The sequence below is a fragment of the Heterocephalus glaber genome, unplaced genomic scaffold (genome assembly GCF_053883595.1).
Source record: "Heterocephalus glaber isolate CG9 unplaced genomic scaffold, H.glaber_assembly_v1.0 deba00001067, whole genome shotgun sequence".
Lineage (NCBI taxonomy): Eukaryota > Metazoa > Chordata > Mammalia > Rodentia > Bathyergidae > Heterocephalus > Heterocephalus glaber.
The window spans coordinates 117,953-136,188 of NW_028258187.1; the positions used below are offsets into that span (position 1 = coordinate 117,953).

Sequence of the window (18,236 nt, forward strand, 5' to 3'; positions counted from 1 at the left end):
GGTTGCCAGGGGCTGGGAGGGAGCAGAATGGGGTGGGTGTTAATTTTGCAGTTTTCTTTTGGGTGAGGGAATGTTCTGGAACTGGGTAGCATGATGGTTGCACAACTCTGGAAATGTACTAACACTCACCAAGTCGTGTCCTTTGGAAGGGCGAATTCTGTGGCCTGTAAGTTATATCTTAATTTTAAAAAGCACTTAGCAGATGGGCTGGGTTTTCTGGGTCGTTCTATTCCCTGCTAAGACCACTTGTAGGATTGAGAGATGTGGACTTGTTATAAAATACCCTCTCCGGGCGGTGCAGGAGCTGGGTAGGGGACAGAAGCAGTGGGGATGTAACTGGTCCCCTTGGGCCGGAACTCCAGCCACCGAACCCTCTCCTCATTGTTATTTTGCCGTGGAACAAAGCCTTTGTTTAGCCACATCTAGGGCGTCTCACTAAAACATGTGGCAAACGTACCACCTGCTAGGCCAGGTGGGAGGATCCAAGAAGAAAACCACGTGTAAACTTGACCCTTTCCCCGAGGGGCACCCAGTGCAAGGGAAATGGACTCCTGCGGGATGGACAGGCACTGTCCACCGGGGGTGCAGGGAGTAGAGCATACACCAGCCCGCAGAGTGCTGGACACGCACACGTGTGGCCATAACGTGCATGCAGCTGAGGGCCCGGGGCGAGGGACACCGGGGTGCGTGGGAGCAGCGTGTGTCCAGGGCCGTGGCATCCAGGTTCTCAGAGCAGGGAGAAGACAGCTGCAGGGATGGTGGGAATCTTACGGGGACCACGGCATCTGTCTGTGGAGGAGTTGGCAGTGATGAGCTCTGTAGGGAATGGGGAGCTATGGAAGGGGTGGAGGAGCAAAGCCGCACAGCGGCTCTGACTTTAAGAGAGGACCCTGGGGTCACAGTGGAGTCCAGGTAGGGAGAGGGCAGCCCGGCCCGGGTAGCCCAGGCGGGAATGGTGCATCACAGGACTGGCCTTGGGTGCAGGGGGTGATGGGCAGGGAGCCTTCGCCAGGGCGGGAGGTGGCAGTGCGATTGACCAAGCACAGAGGGCAGAAGCAGCCCGAGGCCTGGAGGGAGGGGTGTGACTTGGCTGTGTAGCTCCACTGTGTGTGAGCTGTCAGCTTTCTACTCCTGCAACAAAATGCCTGCTGGAAGAGGGGAAAGGGTCACTTGCGCCTGGAGCCTCCACCCGTGCGGGTTGGGCCTGTGGTGAGGCGTTCTGTCCTGGCGGGGGCCTGCGGCAGAGGAACCGCTCACCTCATGGGGCCATCGCAGGAGGCTGAGCCCTGGGCAATGTCCCGGCCAGGGTGGAGGATGGGTCCTCCAGGCTGCAGTCGCTGCTCCGGCGCCGGCATTCCTGGCACGTGGCTGTCCTGCCTGGTTCGCCGATGGTGAGAAGGATGTGGCCGTGGCCTCCTCTGTCCCACTCCCTGTGGAGGCCCTGGGTCCCTCTGAGCAGGAAAAGAGGGCCCTGGAAATGCAGCCGTGCTCCTGTGGGATTCAGGGACTCACTGCCCAGAGGGCCGGGCAGAGGCCGACCTAACCCTAAGTCACCAGTCTCAGGAGGAATACGGGCACAAAGACGTCACGGCCGTGCGGCTCCCGGCCCCCACCTCACTGACATCTTCCTGGCACCTCCTTGGATCACCAGGGGCTGCCAGGGGCTGCACTTCCCTTCTCTCCCGAATCGGGGCATATGATGCCCGTGGCTCTGACTCAAGGACGTGTGCCTGCACGGGTGCAGAGCCCGGGAGTGGTGCCTGCCGCAACCCAGGCAGGAGGGGGCCCGGCTGTGCGGCCCGGATGGCCTGGCCTGGCCGGCGTGGCACGCATGTCCTCTGTCCCTGCAGGTACTTCCACTGCCCGGCCGACGGCCCAGAGCTGGCCTATGACCCACTGGTGGTCATGAACGCGGACACCCTGAGTTACTGCCAGAAGGAGGCCTGGTGCAAACTGGCCTTCTACCTGCTCTCCTTCTTCTACTACCTGTACTGGTGAGCACCGCGGCAGGCAGCCTGTCACACTGGGCCAGGGCCGGGCCGGGCCTGCAGGAGGCGCTCGCTGGGTAGAGGTGAAGGAAGAGTAAACGAGAGGGAAGGAGCAGAGACAGGCTTGGGGCCGGCTCCTCTCCCGGGACAGGCGCAGCTGTGGGGTGAGCAGGCCTGGGATCGGACCCTGACTCCCTGCTCCCTGTCGGACAGATGGGCTCCTGGCTCCTGACCCAGCAGTCTCTGGACGCCACAGCTCAGAGTCCCCTACAAGCGCAGTGCCTGGCCCCTCCCGGGCTCTGCCCAGGTCCCGCTCCCGGCACTCCCAAGGCCTGGAGTCCTGAGCGCAGCAGGCCAGGGCAGCCTCTGGGAAGTCACGGGGTTGCTATTCCCAGGGGCTTGCCGAAGACCTCGCCCACATCCCCGCCACGAGGACCCCAGCAGGGCCAGGTGTGAGCACCTGGATCGTCAGGAGCTGAGAAGAGAGTGGGAGTGGGTGCTTGGGGCAGTCGCCGCTCCCAAGGCCATGGCATGCAGTGCCCACTTCAGCGTAGGAAGCAGAAGGGGCTGGCAGGGAGGCCCAGGACAGGGCCCAGGGAGACGCCCGAGGCGAGCCTTTGCCAGCCTCTCCCGGGCACCAGCTCACACGGGCTCCCACTGAGCCCCTCTCCCTTTCTCACCAGCATGATCTCCGCGTTGGTGAGCTCCTAACTCCAGAGTGGGACGCTGCAGAGACAACGAGGAGGTGGAGGCCGGAGTCCGCTTCCACTGGTGACCGGAGCTGGGCCAGAGAGGGGCTCAAGGAGAAGGCTGGGCAGGCAGCGACTAGGACAGTGCAGCAGTGGCCTGGGGCGCTGTGGCCATCTGCTGTCCCCTGTGCATCAGTCTGCACTCACATCCCACACTGTGGGGCCCTGGAAGTAGGGGACAGACACTGAGCTCCACCAAGCCACAATTGCTACTTCCCGAATCCACCACTGTCGAAGAGCTCCTGGCCCTGGGAACAAGTGGAGGCGGGAAGGGGCCTGGCAAGGACCGACGCCAGCCGAAGCTGTGTGCGTGCCCAGGGCTGGAGGACACTGGGGATGCCGTGGGCCACTAGGGATGCTCGATTCCTCCTAGCTGTGGCCCGGCCTGGCCTCTGTGCAGGGCTGGGATGTGGGTGGCTGGCCAGGGCACTGCCCAGAGTCTGTGTCCCTCTGCTGGGTGTGGAGGTGGCTTCTGGAGCAGCTTTGGGGCAGCGTATTGGCACAGAGTCCTGGCCAGTATCGCCGGGCAAGCTGGGGAGGCAAACAAGGGAAAATGGAATTTAAAAAATATTTTTGACACATTCAGGTATTTGTCCTTTAACTTCTCAAGGTGTATTCTGCTGTCGCCAAAACCATCAGAGTAACAAACCAGCCAGCCAGCTTTAGAGCTGCCTTTTCGTAAAAATCCCAGAGCAGTTCGCAGCCCGGCGAACCCCACACAGTGGCCGCCTGGAGCAGACCACGTAACTGCACCTGCTGCTTAGTTCAGTGGAGACTTCGGCGAGTTTAGAATCTTCCTCGTGGGGTTCTCTCCATTTGGGGTGGGTGCGGTGTGCAGAGTGTAAACAGTGATAAGCTGAGCTTGTTCTGCTGTTTGAATCAGGCACAGTGGTGCTGACCTTGTTCCCCTGACTCTGGCTGAGACAGACCAGTGCTGCTCACTATGCACCAGCTGCGGTGGGGAGACCACGACTCAGCCGGGCGGGGGTTCGTGGGGCGTGCCAGTCTCCCCTCTGGGCCCCTTCAGTTCAACCCTGCCCGGATGGGACTCACTGCATATGGTGAGCAGAGGGGGCGGTGGAAAAAGTGGTTTCAACAAGGTTCAGTGCTTCTAAAAATTCTACAGAAAACCAAATGCAGGCTTCTGGTGCTGAGGCGAGGGTCTGAGCCAGAGTGGAGAGTGTGCTGTGGTGTTTCAGAGCAGGTGCAGGTCCTCTCCGGACGCCCTGGCTCCTGACAGGTGACTGCTGTGGGTCCTGGAGCACTCTCAGGGCCACCCGGCCCCACTGGCTCCAGTCCTCAGTCACCTTCACCCCGGAACCAGCAGGCCTGACCCTGGCTCCCTGATGTGGCCAAGGCGGAGAGGCTGCTCTTTTTCCATTCCTCGCCTCCTTCCCAGCGGGCTGGGGGTGGCCTCTAACAAGGATGCAAGTGCCAGACTGCGGGAATGGGATCGGAGATGCAGACTTACAAGCGAAGGGTGGACGGCAACTCCGCCTTCCGAGGGCTTCCTGTTGGTGCGGTCAGCTTCAGTCCGCGCTGTCCCTTGTGGTGAATGGTGTTGATTCGAGTTTACACACTGCTCACAGGTTGCTTCCACACCTCTTGGGACCCTCCTCGCTCCTTTTCCCTTTGTTGTAAGGGAGGAAACAAGGCTCGGTGAGGGGTGAGGGGTGAGGACCTCCCTGCGGCCCCACGGCAGTTGCAGACCTGCGTTTGAACCCACACACCTGACTTTAACCCACGTCCTTTGCCTCACTCTGAAAGCCCCCTGAGCAGCTCAGGGTCCTGCTGCAGCGCGAATGGCGGCACTGCCTGAAGAGGGATTATAGAGCCAGAAGTTTAGGGGAAGTCTTGGGGCGCGGTCATCTTGTGGAGGGAGGGTCTCTCGGGTGGGCTGCCAGAGCCCGGGGCCGCTCGTGGCAGTGGGAGAGAGGCAGCCAGCATTTCTCTGCCCCCTGGCACCTGGTGGGAGTGAGTGAATTTTTAATGTCTCTCTTTTTTTTCCATTAAGTTTATTGGTCCATTTTAGGTCTACAATACAGTTGCATTCATCACTGGGATCTTGTACCTGTACATGATGCATCTTGGCTCTCATTTTTCCCCATTCCCCTGCCCTCCCTTCACCCCCTCCTCCCTTCCCTATTTGCAGAGACTTTGTTTCCATTTTTTCCTCTTCTCATATTTTTTCTTTTCCCTTCTTTTCTGTCCCCTTCCCCTCCCACTTCCCCTGCTCCTTTAGACCTTTTCTTTCTATTTCACATTATCTATTATACATTTTAATCCTTATTTACACTTTTAGTTTTTCACACCAGAGAAACTATTCAGTATTTACACATGCTGTCCTGTTTATTTCACTTAAGAGTAGGGCCTCAATATGCATCCACTTAGCTATAAATGTCTCTAGTTTCTCGTTCTTTATGGCTGAGTAATACTCCATTTTATTAAAAAACCACATCTTCTTTATCCAGTCTCCAGTTGATGGGCACTTGGGCTGCTTCCAAGCTTTAGCTATTACAAACTGTGCCGCTATAAACACGGGTGCACATATATCGCTGTGGTATGATTCTTTTAATTCTTTTGGGAAGATCTCCAGCAGGGGAATAGCTGGGTCAAATGGGACCTGTAGTCCTAGTTCTTTGAGGTCTCTCCATATGGATTTCCACAGTGGTTCCACCAGTCTGCACCCCCACCAACAAGGGAGAAGGGTTCCTTTCTCCCCACACCCCGCCAGCATTTGTTACTGGTTGATTTCTTGATAGCAGCCATTCTTTGTGGGGTGAGGTGGAATCTCAGTGTTGTCTTCATCTGCATCTCTCGAATGACCAGTGATATTGAACATTTTCTCATATATTTATTTGCTGCTTTTACTTCTTTGAGAAATGTCTGTTCACTTCAGATGCCCATTTTTGAATTGGGTCTTTATATTTGAGGGGTCTAATTTTTTTGAGTTCTTTATATATTCTAGATAGTAGACCTTTGTCTGAGGAACAGCTGGTAAAATTTTTTTCCCATATTGTAGGTTATTTCTTAGTTCTGCTGGTGGTTTCTCTTGCAGTGCAGAAGCTTTTTAATAAGATGAGATCCCAGTTGTTGACTCTTTGTGCTAGCTCCCATGCTACTGAGGTTTTGTTCATAAAGTCGTTTCCTATGCCAATGTCTTCAAGAGTTCTACCTAACTTACCTTCCAGCAAATTTAGTGTTTCTGTCTTAATATTTAGATCTTTAATCCATTTGGATTTCAGTTTAATGCATGGTGATAGATATGGGTCTAGTTTGAATCTTTGGCAGGCTGAAATCCAGTTTTTCCAACCCCGTTTATCAAAGAGGCTGTCTTTCCTCCAGTGAGGGTGGTTGGCTCCTTTGTCAAGGATGAGGTGGCTGAGTGTGTCTGGAGTTGTTTCCACATCAGTGAACTTGAAATCTCAGGGAGAGGTTTGGGGGTGAAGACGAGGTTGCAGAGACGAGGGTCATAAGTAGGTGGAAGTCAGATGTGGTGAGCTCATGCCCAGCACCTGAAGGGTGCACAAAGGAGGTTAAGAGAAAGTCTCGAGAGAAGGGAGGGGCCTGAGGTGGGCTGCGCCGTGTCTCTTTGTCGGGCTTTACACAGGAAGGCGAGCACATCTCAGGCCACTCTGGGCCAGGCTGAGGCCGGCCTGTGGGGTTGCTGATAGCTATCTGAGAGGGAGGCGCAGCACGGAGCGGGGTGTGCGAGCATCACTCACTTCAGCTTACCTGTGACTCCCAACATAGAAAGAGCAAAAAAGCGTCTCAGGGAAGGGGCAGGGCAGGATGTCCCGGTCCTCACTGTGCATCTGACGTCTTACCTAGGCTCGCTCGCAGGTGGTGCTCATGCAGTGCGGTCGCACGCTGCCGTCTGCTCCAGGGAGGCTGCAGGCCTGCTTCTCTTCGGGTTCCTCCCCAGCCACAGTTTTGATGTCTGGTCTTCTGCCCTGACTCCGGGGGCCGTCCCTCTCTGGTTGCCTCTTAATTTCTAAGCTGTCTGTCCACAATAAAGGGTGGCCCACAATCGGTTGAGGTGCTCGGGAGCCATGGACGCCTGCAGCCGGGAGTGCTGCCTCCTCGGTCAGGCATGTAGCTCCGGGAGGTTGATGGGACAGGACAGAGGACGCTGACTGACACCAGGAGAGCGGCCGTCCCTGGCGAGGGCGTCGCTGGCCGTAGGGGTCTCTCGGCAGCAGCTGGGCATGTGTGGTCAGAGGGCTCAGCTGTGTGGCCCCTTGGGGTGCTGTGATTACAGAGCCAGCTGGGCAAGGCTGTCTCAGCAAGTGTCCTCGGATGGCGCAGTCCGCACACAGCAGCATCCCTTCCCGAGCTGCAGGAGCTCCCCACAGCAGCAGAGCAGCATGGCTTCCTTCCTCCACTCCCTCCATCCTGGGCCACGGTCCCAGCCACAGGATCATGGGGTTGACAGAGCTCAGCTGCCCAGGGAAAATCTCCCTTCTGTCCTATTTTCAGTTTGGTAATTGCACCGATATTGAGTGAAATTGTCCTGGTTGTGACAGCTTTGTTCTCCCACCAGGAGACGAACACACCTGCAAAGTGCTTTGACGTCAATTAGTGGCACTCACGCTGTGTCCACACATAGATCTGCTCCCTGACCTTTCTTCTGTGGACTCGGCTGCTCTGTTCCACGCTGAGCTCTGCAGAGGATTTGGGTGGAGCCTGAGTCCTGGGTCCCCAGGCCGGGCTAAAGGCTGCTGTCACTGTGGGGGTGCAGGAGGGAGGACCCGGGTGCCCCTGGGCTCTGCTGGTCCCAGGCATGGGGCAAGGGCTGGGCCAGTGGCTCCTGGGAACACAGTGAGTGGCACTGGGGGTCAGCGCTCCCCCGTTGGGGCGGACGTGTGCTCTCTGGGAGTACAGAGGGGCGACCCCAAAGTGTGCCTGGGTTTCAGCTGCTGGAGCAGAAACAGCAGGGGTCAGGGCCGCCCAGCAGATGGCGTTTCCCAGGCGGCACCCATCACCCCGGTTGTTCCTTGCCCTCTTGGTCCTCCCGGCATCTGGACCCCAAGCCCGTGTGTGAAGGAGGCCAGCATGGGCCAGAACGGGCTTGCTCAGGCTATGGGAGCCAAGGCTTTTGCTGAGCGGTGGTGACACACAGCTGTTGAGGCCAAGATTATGCAAGTGGACATAATTATATCAAAGACAAAGGCAGAGCTCATCACTTCCTAACCACGGTGACACACGTTAGTGCCACCCAAGCTCCTTGGGCCACACGGCCTCCTGGACGAGGGCCACTACGCTGCGGGGCGCTGGGGCTGTGCCTGTCCCCCCCTGGAGCTCGGCAACGCCCCTCCAGCAGCTGCAGGCGAGCCAGGGTGTTCACCCACGGGAAGAGCAGATGGCCCAGGTGTATGACACGCCTGCTGGCACACACCACCGCCTGGTACTGTTGGTTTTGGCCTGGTGTGGGCCCTCACAGGGGAGAGCTCCAGATGGAGCAGAGCTGCCCGCCTCATCTCGGAGAGCAGGAGAGAGAGGAGCAGATGGGTCCCTGAACCCTCAAGGGCACCTGACACCGAAGACCCCACCCCTAAGTCTCCACCCCCTCCCAGCAGCCTCGCCTGGTCAGGGGGACATGAACACCCAGACTTCAGCAGGAGGACGTGGCCTGCTAGGGCTCCTCGGGCCTGGGAGAGGGTCAGCGAGGTTCTTTGCTGGCCATGGAAAAGCTCCTATTTTAGACCCAGTGCCACATCCGTGGGCCACTGCCCCCCCCATGGGGCTGTCCCTGAGCTCCCAGGTCCCCAAACAGGACACAGGACCTCGTCTTGATCCTGCAGGGAACAAGACAGCACTCTGCTGTGTTGCCTGCCTCCTAGGGGTTTTCATGTGAGGGACAGCGTGCCTGTGAGGGGCTGTCCGTCCATCAGTCCGTGTGTGTGTGCGTGTGTGACCCGTCCTCATGTGTGCATGTGACCCATCCTCGTGTGCACATGTGTGTGACCCGTCTGTGTGTGCATGTGTGACCCGTCCTCGTGAGCATGTGCATGTGTGTGTGACCTGTCCTCGTGTGCGTGTGTGTGTGCGTATGTGACCCGTCCTCGTGTGTGCATGTGACCCATCCTCATGTGCACATGTGTGTGTGACCCGTCTGTGTATGCATGTGTGACCCGTCCTGGTGAGCATGTGCATGTGTGTGTGACCTGTCCTCGTGTGCGTGTGTGTGTGCGTATGTGACCCGTCCTCGTGTGTGCATGTGACCCATCCTCATGTGCACATGTGTGTGTGACCCATCTGTGTATGCATGTGTGACCCGTCCTCGTGAGCATGTGCATGTGTGTGTGTGACCCGTCCTCATGTGTGTGTGCATGTGTGTGTGACCCATCCTCGTGTGCATGTGTGTGTGACCTGTCCTCATGTGTCTGAGGTCCCCATCCAGAACTGGACACAGGACACAAGCTCCATGACTGTCCCTCGGGCGATGCACACATTCTGCCCCTCCCACCTGCACGAGGCCTCTTCCTCCCTGTGCTGTGCCCCCTCCGGCAAGTCCAGTTTCCCACTGGACCCCAGGGACCTCAGACACTGGCCTTTTGGTTTATAGATGCAGCAGCCCCAGGAGACTGTCTTGTTCTGCCAGCCAGCAAAGAAAGATGTAAATCCCATCACAGAGCCACTGTTCAAACGTCATCCCAGGCTGGCCAGGAAGCTCTGTTCTTTTCAGAAATGCTCCACACACCAGAAAAACATCATCGCCTTTCTGACTGGAAGATGTCTGGTGTCAGGAGTGGGAGAAGTGGAGGAAATGAGCTCCCCATGAAATACCAGTCCCCTCATCAAACGGGTGAGACCTGTCACCTGGGCCTGCCTGGGGTGGCCGACCTGCACCACCATGGCGGCAACAGCAGGCAGCACAGGGGTTTGGGACACTTTCCCAGGTGTGGCCCACACAGCCTGGGACAGACAGTCACTCTGAGAAGGCCAGCTGCAGAAGGACGAGGAGAGTTGGAGCAGCGGCCAAGTGAGTGATGTATCCTGAAGTGATGTATGACTGGCTTACCCAGGAGCCACGGTGGGGTTTGTCCCAGCCCTTACGGCTCCCCCTGAGGAGAGCTACTTCATTTATAGAGGACACGTGCTCCGAGGGGACAGTTTGTAGACACGTGCCCTGAGGGAACAATGAGAGACTGGAACCTCCCTAGAGCAAGGAGTCTAGAATCCATGTCATGGACCAGACAGAGAAGGTTCTAGAAGATAGTCTTTAAGGAATGCCAGAGGCAGAGGACAGAAATGGTGGAAGCCTCCCCTTTCCCTTCCTGTGGTGTTGGGGCAGTTGCTTCCTGGTGAGGCTTCTATAGAGTACAGCTCTATGACCAGGCACACAGCAGGCTCCCTAGGCTGTCTCTGCAGGGCCTGGGGAGACAGCTTGCAGGGCTCTCTTCAGGGTGCAGCAGAGGAGGCAGGAAGAGCTCACTGGGGTTCGTGTAAGGAGTGAGTGTGCCATGGGACAGGGTGGGCCCCACAGCCGCATCACCAGAGCCACTGTAAAACCGCAGGCCATGGCCCAAGTCGGACATCAGCTCCCACAGTAATCGATCTTCATAATTCAAAGGCAGCAAAAAGAGGAAGGGGCTGAATTGAAGAGGTTATAGGTTCGAGTCTCTTTGAGGACAGGTACTTAAGTATCTCTGGAGCTGGGCTCTGTCTTTACCAGGCACAGGATAAATGTCTGCCAGGCTCAGCTGAATGTTGGGGGAACTTGAAATCTGCAGGATTGGAGCTGACCCCGGTTGGAGGGCCGGTGTCCGGCGAGGCGCTGGGGAGAGGACTGTCCCGAGGTACCTGTGGTCATCGGTGTCAAGGTGGCCCAGGCTCGCCGGAGGTGCTCCCTGCTGCAGCAACCACCCAGTCATGGTCTCTGAGTCACCAGGGCCCTGAGGGAGGAGAGATCCTGAGTCTGGGTGTCTCTGGGCACTAATGCTGTCACGTCTCAGAATGACGTAGAAACCTCCATCCAAGGGAAGAGAAGGCCAGGGCTTCTGGGCAGTATTACTGGTTTAGGAAAGTCGGGCTAGGGATGGAGCTGCATCCCGGGGAGTGACTTCCAGGCCCCACACTGGTCCCTGGTTCCTCAGGGGGTCTGCAGTTGGGCCTGGGTTGGTTCCTAGCAGGGCTCCGGACAGAGGTGGCTCGGGGCTCCACTGTGTCCACAGGACCTTGGGGGCTCTCGGGGCCGTGCATGGAGGGGAGAGCAGAGCTGGCGACAAAGGGGACAGTCACCCTCACCCCACTTCTTCCTTTGTTCAGGCCCAACCTTCTGGGTCCTGTCAGACTGGCCTCGAGGGACACCGCCTGCCACCCAGAGAGGTCAGGGGCCTGGTGCTGAGCCAGGGGTGGAGAGTCATTCGAGGGACTGTGCTGACTCCCCGCTCTGTCCTGTTCTGGAGTGGTCGGGGACTCCGGGCCCACAGTCAGCTGCCCTCCCTGGGCTCTGGGTGCGGCTGGGGCTGGGATATTAATTCCGCCATCTGCGACCTCTCACATCATTGGCTGAGCCCCGGCCTTGGAGTGAGAAGGACTAAACTGGAATCCCGACTTCACCTCTTCTGGGCTGCATGAGGTCGGCCACGTGTTTTACCCCTCCTGAGTCCTAGTTTGCTCAACTGCGCGATGATAGTGCTAATGCATAATTTCCAAGGAGGATGTGGATATTAAGTGAGATTATTTACATAAAATCAGTTTGCAGCTTGAAAAGTCCAATGCCACCATGAAGGCTTAGCACTGCCGTCATCACAGATGGAGTTGGCTTTTGTCTGCTTCATGGAGATGCTTCAAATACAGCTGGATCTGAGTTACAGGGTGAGGGCTGAGGGGATGGGCCCAAGAGGTGCCCACCTGGATGCAATGTGGCGGCCACAGAGTTTCTACATGGCAGTTTTGACCCCACATCTAAACATGAGAACTGTTCCAGTGCTGGTAACTTTCCCTGAGAGAGACATTTCAGGAGCAGGCACCATCAGGCCAGTTTAAATCCTTGGACAATTTTTAACATGGCGACATTAGACTGTTTCCAAATTTTTCCATTTCATCTTCCTAAAACTATTTTTGCTGAGGTGAATGACTGTCTATACAAAATTTATGAACAAGATTAAATTTATTAGTTTTCTAAAATTGTCACTTTGCCAGTGTGAGTTTCACACAGAACCACTCATTTTACCAAGTCCAAAATCTCCCACGTCAAATTCCTCAAGACAGAGTTCTTAGATCAGTGTGCGGTCATCCTCAGAGTTCATGATGGGTGCCACCACCCCGGACGCTCAGGTGGTGCTGAAGGTCTCACTACATTCATTTTCTTCTCCACACCAGGTACTGCTGCAGCCTCCCTGCTGTCTGTCAGCAGTTCTTCAGTAAATTCACCTGGCACTTGGGCTGCTTACATGGATTGACATTTACATGGGCTGCTTTAGACACTGTCAAAGTTATGTTACTCGGGTTATTTGCACCAGAAATGTTAGCTATCACGGGTTTGGGAATGATAGCTCATTTTTATTTCCCGGCGAATGCATGTGAATATTACTGGCAGCTGTCGGTGGGGCGTTTCTCACCAGCTTGGCCACAGGCTGCCATTCCAGTCTGCTGGGCCCTTCTGGGTGGGTCAGAGGGGAGAGGCCAGAGCCAAGGTGAGAGTCGCCAGGGTGTCCTGATGTCCAAAGCTCCGAGAGGAGGTGGGGACCTGTCTGGGCTATGCTTGCACAAGGGCCACCGTGGCTCTAGTGTGGAGACGGCGATGCAGATGGGGTAGGGAGTGCAGCGATGCTGGGAGGGTCAGAAAGGCCTGCGGAAACCCAGGGGAGGTGCCCTGCAGCCCCCTTCACACGGGAGCCTGCCCTGTGCCCCGAGCCTCACTGTGCCATGGAGAACCCTCTTCACACCCTCTCTGTGCCTGAGGCGTCGTCAGTCTGGACAACCGGACCTAAATTCAGGCCAAGGCTGGTCTGGTCCCTGTCCGGAGATGGAACACAGTGACAGACAAACCCTGCACATTGTGCATGGTCGGCCGGCATGGGAGGGAGCTCGAGGCCCTGCCTTTCTGCACCTGATGCTCACCTGCGGGAGGCTGTCCCCAGCCACAGGAGAGGAGGAAAGGAAGGCAAAGGATGCAGAAGCGGCTTGGAGGGCCAGGCCTGTACAACAGTGCCACCCACCCATGGGCCAGGCAGTGTAGCCCAGGGGTCACTGTGCATGTGGCGGGCCCTGCCACGGACACTCAGAGCGTGGATGTCAGTTGGTCATTGATTTAGGATGCTTCCGTGGGTAGAAGGTAGAGGGGTGTGGCCGGAGCTGTGACTCCACAGATCACTTTTTGGGTGATGAGAGGAAGGAATGCAGAGGAAGGTGAGCGGGAAGAGAACAATCTGTCACGAACGTCTGACTTTCATGCTCCGGGATTGTGTCCTGAATGTCACCAGCAGTCAGGGTTGGGTTGGGGAGAAACTGAGCAGGAAGACACTGAGTACCACTCCATGTGAGTCAGAATGAGCAGCTTGTGCACACATGTGTGTGCACACACACCCCCATACATACCCCCCATGCACACACAGTTTTTAAAGACCTGGCCCCTGAAGTTCCTGCCCTCCTGAGCTGCAGGCTAATTGGAGAGCGTGAATGTCCGTTGGGTGTGTCAGCCTGCTATTGTAGGCATGTGAAGACCCCCCACAGTTCACATGGGATGAAGGTAAAGGGGGTCTGGTGGGTTTTGTTACCTCTGAGAATGCAGGACTCCAGCAAATTCAGAGCCCTGACCCAGAGCAGGATTTTGAGGCCTGACTAGGGTGATACTTGCCAGGGCCTGCCAGGTTGGCAGCTGGCGTTGAAGTGATCTCCTCTTACTGAAATTCTCTACCTGACTCGGAGAAAGTGCAGCCAGGTTGAGCTAATCTGCAGCAGCCGGCACCCCCCTCCTGGGCCCACATGACCGACATGACAGAGCTGCAGTCTGTGTGGCTGAGTCAGTTTCCTGGCAGAGGCCTTGATTTCCCCAGGAGCAGCCCAGATACTTGGAGGACAGCAGCGTGTTCCCCTGAGTGCCACTGCAGCCTCAGAAGGATCCGGAGCACAGCAGTCCTGCATGCAACCTCTGCTCAGGCGGTAACATCGGTGCCTTAGCGGTTACATCCATGCTGCCCCTGAGTGGATGGCAGAGAGTCAAGGCAGAGCCTGAGCGATTGTCTGAGGAGGAAAGCATTGCTTTCTTGAAAGGATCCATAGATGGATAGATAATCTTCTGCAACCCTAAATATGTAAAAACTCATGAAATAAAAACACACAGTTCAGGTAGACCATACCAGGAAATGGACGGGTAGAGTGCCTGTATTAGATTATTACTTAAAGTGCATTCCCCTATGTGTTCATTCTTATATTGTTCACTCATTGTATTCATTTATTCTGTAAAACCTTATATACCTTGTATCATGTACAAGATTAAGTATATAGTGGTGACTAAGAGGAAGCCTTGGATCACAGCCCTTAAGGAGCCCATAGGAGCCCTCCCTTGTCTATTTCTCTTTTGTCTCTATTTGTCCATCCACCCATCCATCCACCCACTCATCCACCCACTCATCCATCCACCCATCCATCCACCCATCAACTCATCCATCTACCCATCCATCCACCCATCCACCCACTCATCCATCTACCCATCTACCCATCCATCCACCCATCCACCCACTCATCCATCCATCCACCCATCCACCCAACCAACCATCCATCCACCCACTCACCCATCCATCCATCCAGGATGCCACTAGGGTATCAGAGCCCTTAGAACACTCAGCTGAGCCATAATCCACAGTACCCCAGCCCTGTGCAGCCCCTGTGTCCCTGCCCTCCTCATCTGCTCTCTACCCCTGCTTTTTGCTGCCTGGACAGCCCTCACTCTGTACATCAGTGTGGACAAGGCCTCGGGTCCTACCTCTACAATGCATGTGCCACACCTGTTTTGCCAGTTTACAATTTTACTGCAGAGATGGGGTGTAAGGAGCTAAGGGAAGAGCCCTATGGAGCCCTACAGAGGAGACTCTGACCTCCACCCCGTGCCTCTCCCTACTCTCACCTTCTTCTGTTTCTTCTCCAGAGGCGAGCGCCACCTCCACAATGAACCCTACAGTCTTGTGCTGAATAAACCATGCCTGGAGGCTCAGCTTTTATCTCAAGTCAGATGGTCAAAAACACTCCCCCACAGGAGCTCTAGGGAGAAAAGCGATTACTTCTTCCTCTCCTATGTGTCCTATTTTTCTGTCTGGAAACCCTTGTGTTAAGGCAGGGACAGATAGAGAGAGAGTGATTTGAGAAAGATCGACAGATGGAAAACAAGTGGCAGATCTTAGAGGCGGGGTCAACTCCCACACATCTCAGAAAAAGGAAGGTAAATACACCAGCAATGACAGTTCTGTGTGCAATTCTGTCTCTTACTGAATTCCTTGGCCCGCGCCCATGGACTGCAAGGCATAGACCATGTGCAGGCTGGTTCTCTAAAGGCATGGTTCTGGTGCTCTGCATGCATTGCCCCACAACTCAGGCTTGGGAAACACGAGCACTCACCCCTCAGTCTCCGAGGCTGGGAATCTGGGACCGGCTTGGCAGGTGGCTCTGGCTCAGGGTCTCCTGAGGCTGCAGGCCTCTTGATCAGGTTGGGGATTTGCTCCCAAGAGGCCTCTCCCTGTGTGCTGGGGCGACCTCACATCCTCATAGTGTCCACTCTTCTCGCACTGTGGCACACAGCTTCCACCAGGATGGCCCGAGAGGGAGGAAGGGAGAAGTCATAGTGTTGTGACCCAGGCCTGGAGGTAAGGCAGGCTGCTCAGGGCCTGGTTACTAGGGGTGAACCTCATGCAGGGGGCTCTCAGGTACAGCCGTCATAGGCATTTTCTTAGGGGAGGTTTCATAAACATTGGAGAGAAAAGTCCAGAGGAAGCAGGACTAGGAGGTGGGGATGTGTGGTGCCTGCCTCTCTAGTCCCAGTCCTTCCTCTGGTGTTTTCCACCTGATACGGCCACTCCAGGCTCCACACACCAGGGGGACCATGTGTACCCTTCACAGCAAACCACTTCATACTGGTCATTTTGCAGTGGTGACAGCAAGCAGCAGTTCTGAGTCCATGCAGCACGCAAAGTTCGTTACCTAGCGACTATGTTTAAATGCAAGATCATTGGCCGTTTCACAAAGGTGGAAGTGGAAATAGTTCTCGAGGTCCTGAGTGGACTCCACTCTGGGAGGCGGCAACTTTCCCTCCAGCAAACAGCTAGAGACGTGACCAGGACTCTGCCTGTGCAGACTGCAGTGGACCGAGCCAAGAAAGCCACACGGGTTTCCTCCGAGAAAACAGTGGTTCAGACGAACTCTGCTGCTTCTCCTAGGAACCTTCACTGCTCTGTGGCTGGCTGTACAGCTCCTGAGGAAGCAGGAGGGGCTTTGAAAAGGGACTCAAGTGAAAATCCTAGAGGATGGGCTGTGGGGATGTTTCCCAAATATGCAGCCAGCTCCCTCTGCCAGCAAAGAGGAACAAGAAGCTAGCAATCCCCATGAAAAGCAGAGATCACACTTAAATGCTACGCACCGCATCCCTCTCTCGTGGTGTTGTCTCATCCCATCCTTTTATATTCTTATTGTTTCTCAGAAACCCAGGCTGGTGAATAAGAAGAATGTGTGTAAGTAGGAGTCAGAGGAGAGTTCATTCACACCTTCAGTAGTCACTGTGGCGGTTGTTTGGCGCGGTCAGGCTGCGTAACCGTGTTTAGACTTCGTGCTCTGTCCTGGCTGGTGTTCACTGAACGCTTGCATCTCCTGAAACCCTGATGGTGTTTTGGGGCTTAAAACAAAGTAAGATAAGTAAGGCAAGCTCCTTGCTCCTAAAGGACCTGGAAGTATCATCTGGAGAGAGAATTTACTTGAAAAAAGGAACAAAACAAGAGAGAAATAAGTTTGAAGTTCTGTGGTGGAGTCCCTGGAGCTCTGGGGCGAGATGGGGCGCACAGGATGTGATGACCTTGGGCCATGGAGCAGGATCCCCTTGGCTGGCTCTGGGGCCTCAGGGTTCCCCTGCACAGCTGGTCATGTGGGTGTGGCAGGACTTTCATTGCAAATACTGACACGGTCTGAGGCCAGGTTGGGAGAATTAGGCCCCACGTGTGCCGCCCTGCTATGCTGCCCTCTCTGTCCAGGCAGTCACGGGACCCCGGGACTGAGCGGGTCTGTGGAGAGCTCACCTGGGGCAGGTGACCTGCGTGTGGGAAGAGCCTGGTGTAGCAGGAGCCGTGTGCCGTGCCGGGCCTGGAGGGAGGGCCACAGGGCCAGGGGCAGAAGAAGGGGGCCCAGCGCAGGGCAGGCACAGGGAGGGTGGCCGTGCTGCACAGGCTCAGCTCGGACACCGTCCAGACACCACCAGGCACAATGGGTGGCCACAGCCCTGCCCTTCGCCCTCACGCCTGTGGGCAAACACCAGCCTTGCCCCGGGGATTCTGCCAGTGAGGACTGGAAATATTTGCAAAGAAAAAACCACGTCTGTACAGAACATATCAAACTGCCCTGGGCACTTCCTGCAGGGTGCAGGCGACAGCTCCTCTCTCTGCTCTCTAGGAGGATGTGTGCAGCTCCATGAGCTCGGAACCACTTCCTGCGGGGGCCCCAGTACTCGAGGACCGAGGTGTGGCTGGACTCCTGGACCCCTTCCCTGGGAGCCCCCTCGACCGTGCCGCTGGCCCCTTGGGCCCTCAGGCTTGCGCTGAACAAGGCTGCCTTGTTAAGCGGGAAATCCCTTGGACAAGTTTGTCTCAAGCAGGAATGGTTTTGATTTCACTTCAACACCTATGCACGAGCGGCGCCTCACCTCACGCCTCACCTGGATCATCTTACTCAGCCTTCCAACACTCACACGGGCGAGGCCCCAAGCCCCGGCCTCACATGCAGGTGAGGAAACTGAGGCCAGGATGTGAGCTCCAGGCTGGTGAGCAGCAGACCCAGCTTGGGGCCCAGCCTCTGAGCCGGGGTCTGGGGTAAACGCCGACACTAGGGGCTCCAGATTCTCCTCCACTCCAGGGATGTCCGGTTTCCCCAGTGACACAGCTGATCAGTTAACCATCAGTGACACTTATGCGTGGCTCATTTCATCAGAAGTACAGAAATTGCTCAGAGTGACCTCTGCTGGTGGTGATGTCGATTCTGGTTTTTAAAGATATGACCAGAAAGAGGCAGATTTTAAGACAGCATGGCCCAACCCTCCTTTACTAGTTTAGGTGCGGTTCTTCATGCTATGGATGAAAGGAGCCAAGCTCAGGTGTGGGAGGAAGGAGAGCAGTTCGTGGCCAAGCTGCTCACTTTAGGAGACACTGCGACGGCTTCCAAGACGGCAGCTCCCTGGCAGGACGGGGTGAGTGTGGGACGTCCGGGCCTCATCATGGGCTCTAAGGGGCTCAGCCAGCCAGGCACCCCAGGCTGCTTTCCGCTGCAAATGTGGCCCGATTGCCCAGGACAAGCGGGG

At 56.2% G+C, this 18,236-nt stretch overlaps 1 protein-coding gene across 3 annotated transcripts in view; it reads left to right on the forward strand.

The window, feature by feature from the left end:
* Cnih3 (cornichon family AMPA receptor auxiliary protein 3) overlaps positions 1–18,236 on the forward strand; it is a 61,189-nt gene that overhangs the window by 40,292 nt on the left and 2,661 nt on the right. For 2 of the 3 annotated variants that reach the window (XM_004867458.3, XM_004867460.3), the window contains 2 exons: positions 1,851–1,994; positions 2,672–18,125. In XM_004867458.3, the coding sequence (XP_004867515.1) occupies positions 1,851–1,994; positions 2,672–2,699 (172 nt within the window). In that variant the 3' untranslated portion in view covers positions 2,700–18,125. Of the gene's footprint in view, positions 1–1,850; positions 1,995–2,671; positions 18,126–18,236 lie in introns of those variants that run through there. The other variant, XM_087209799.1, reaches the window with a different exon arrangement.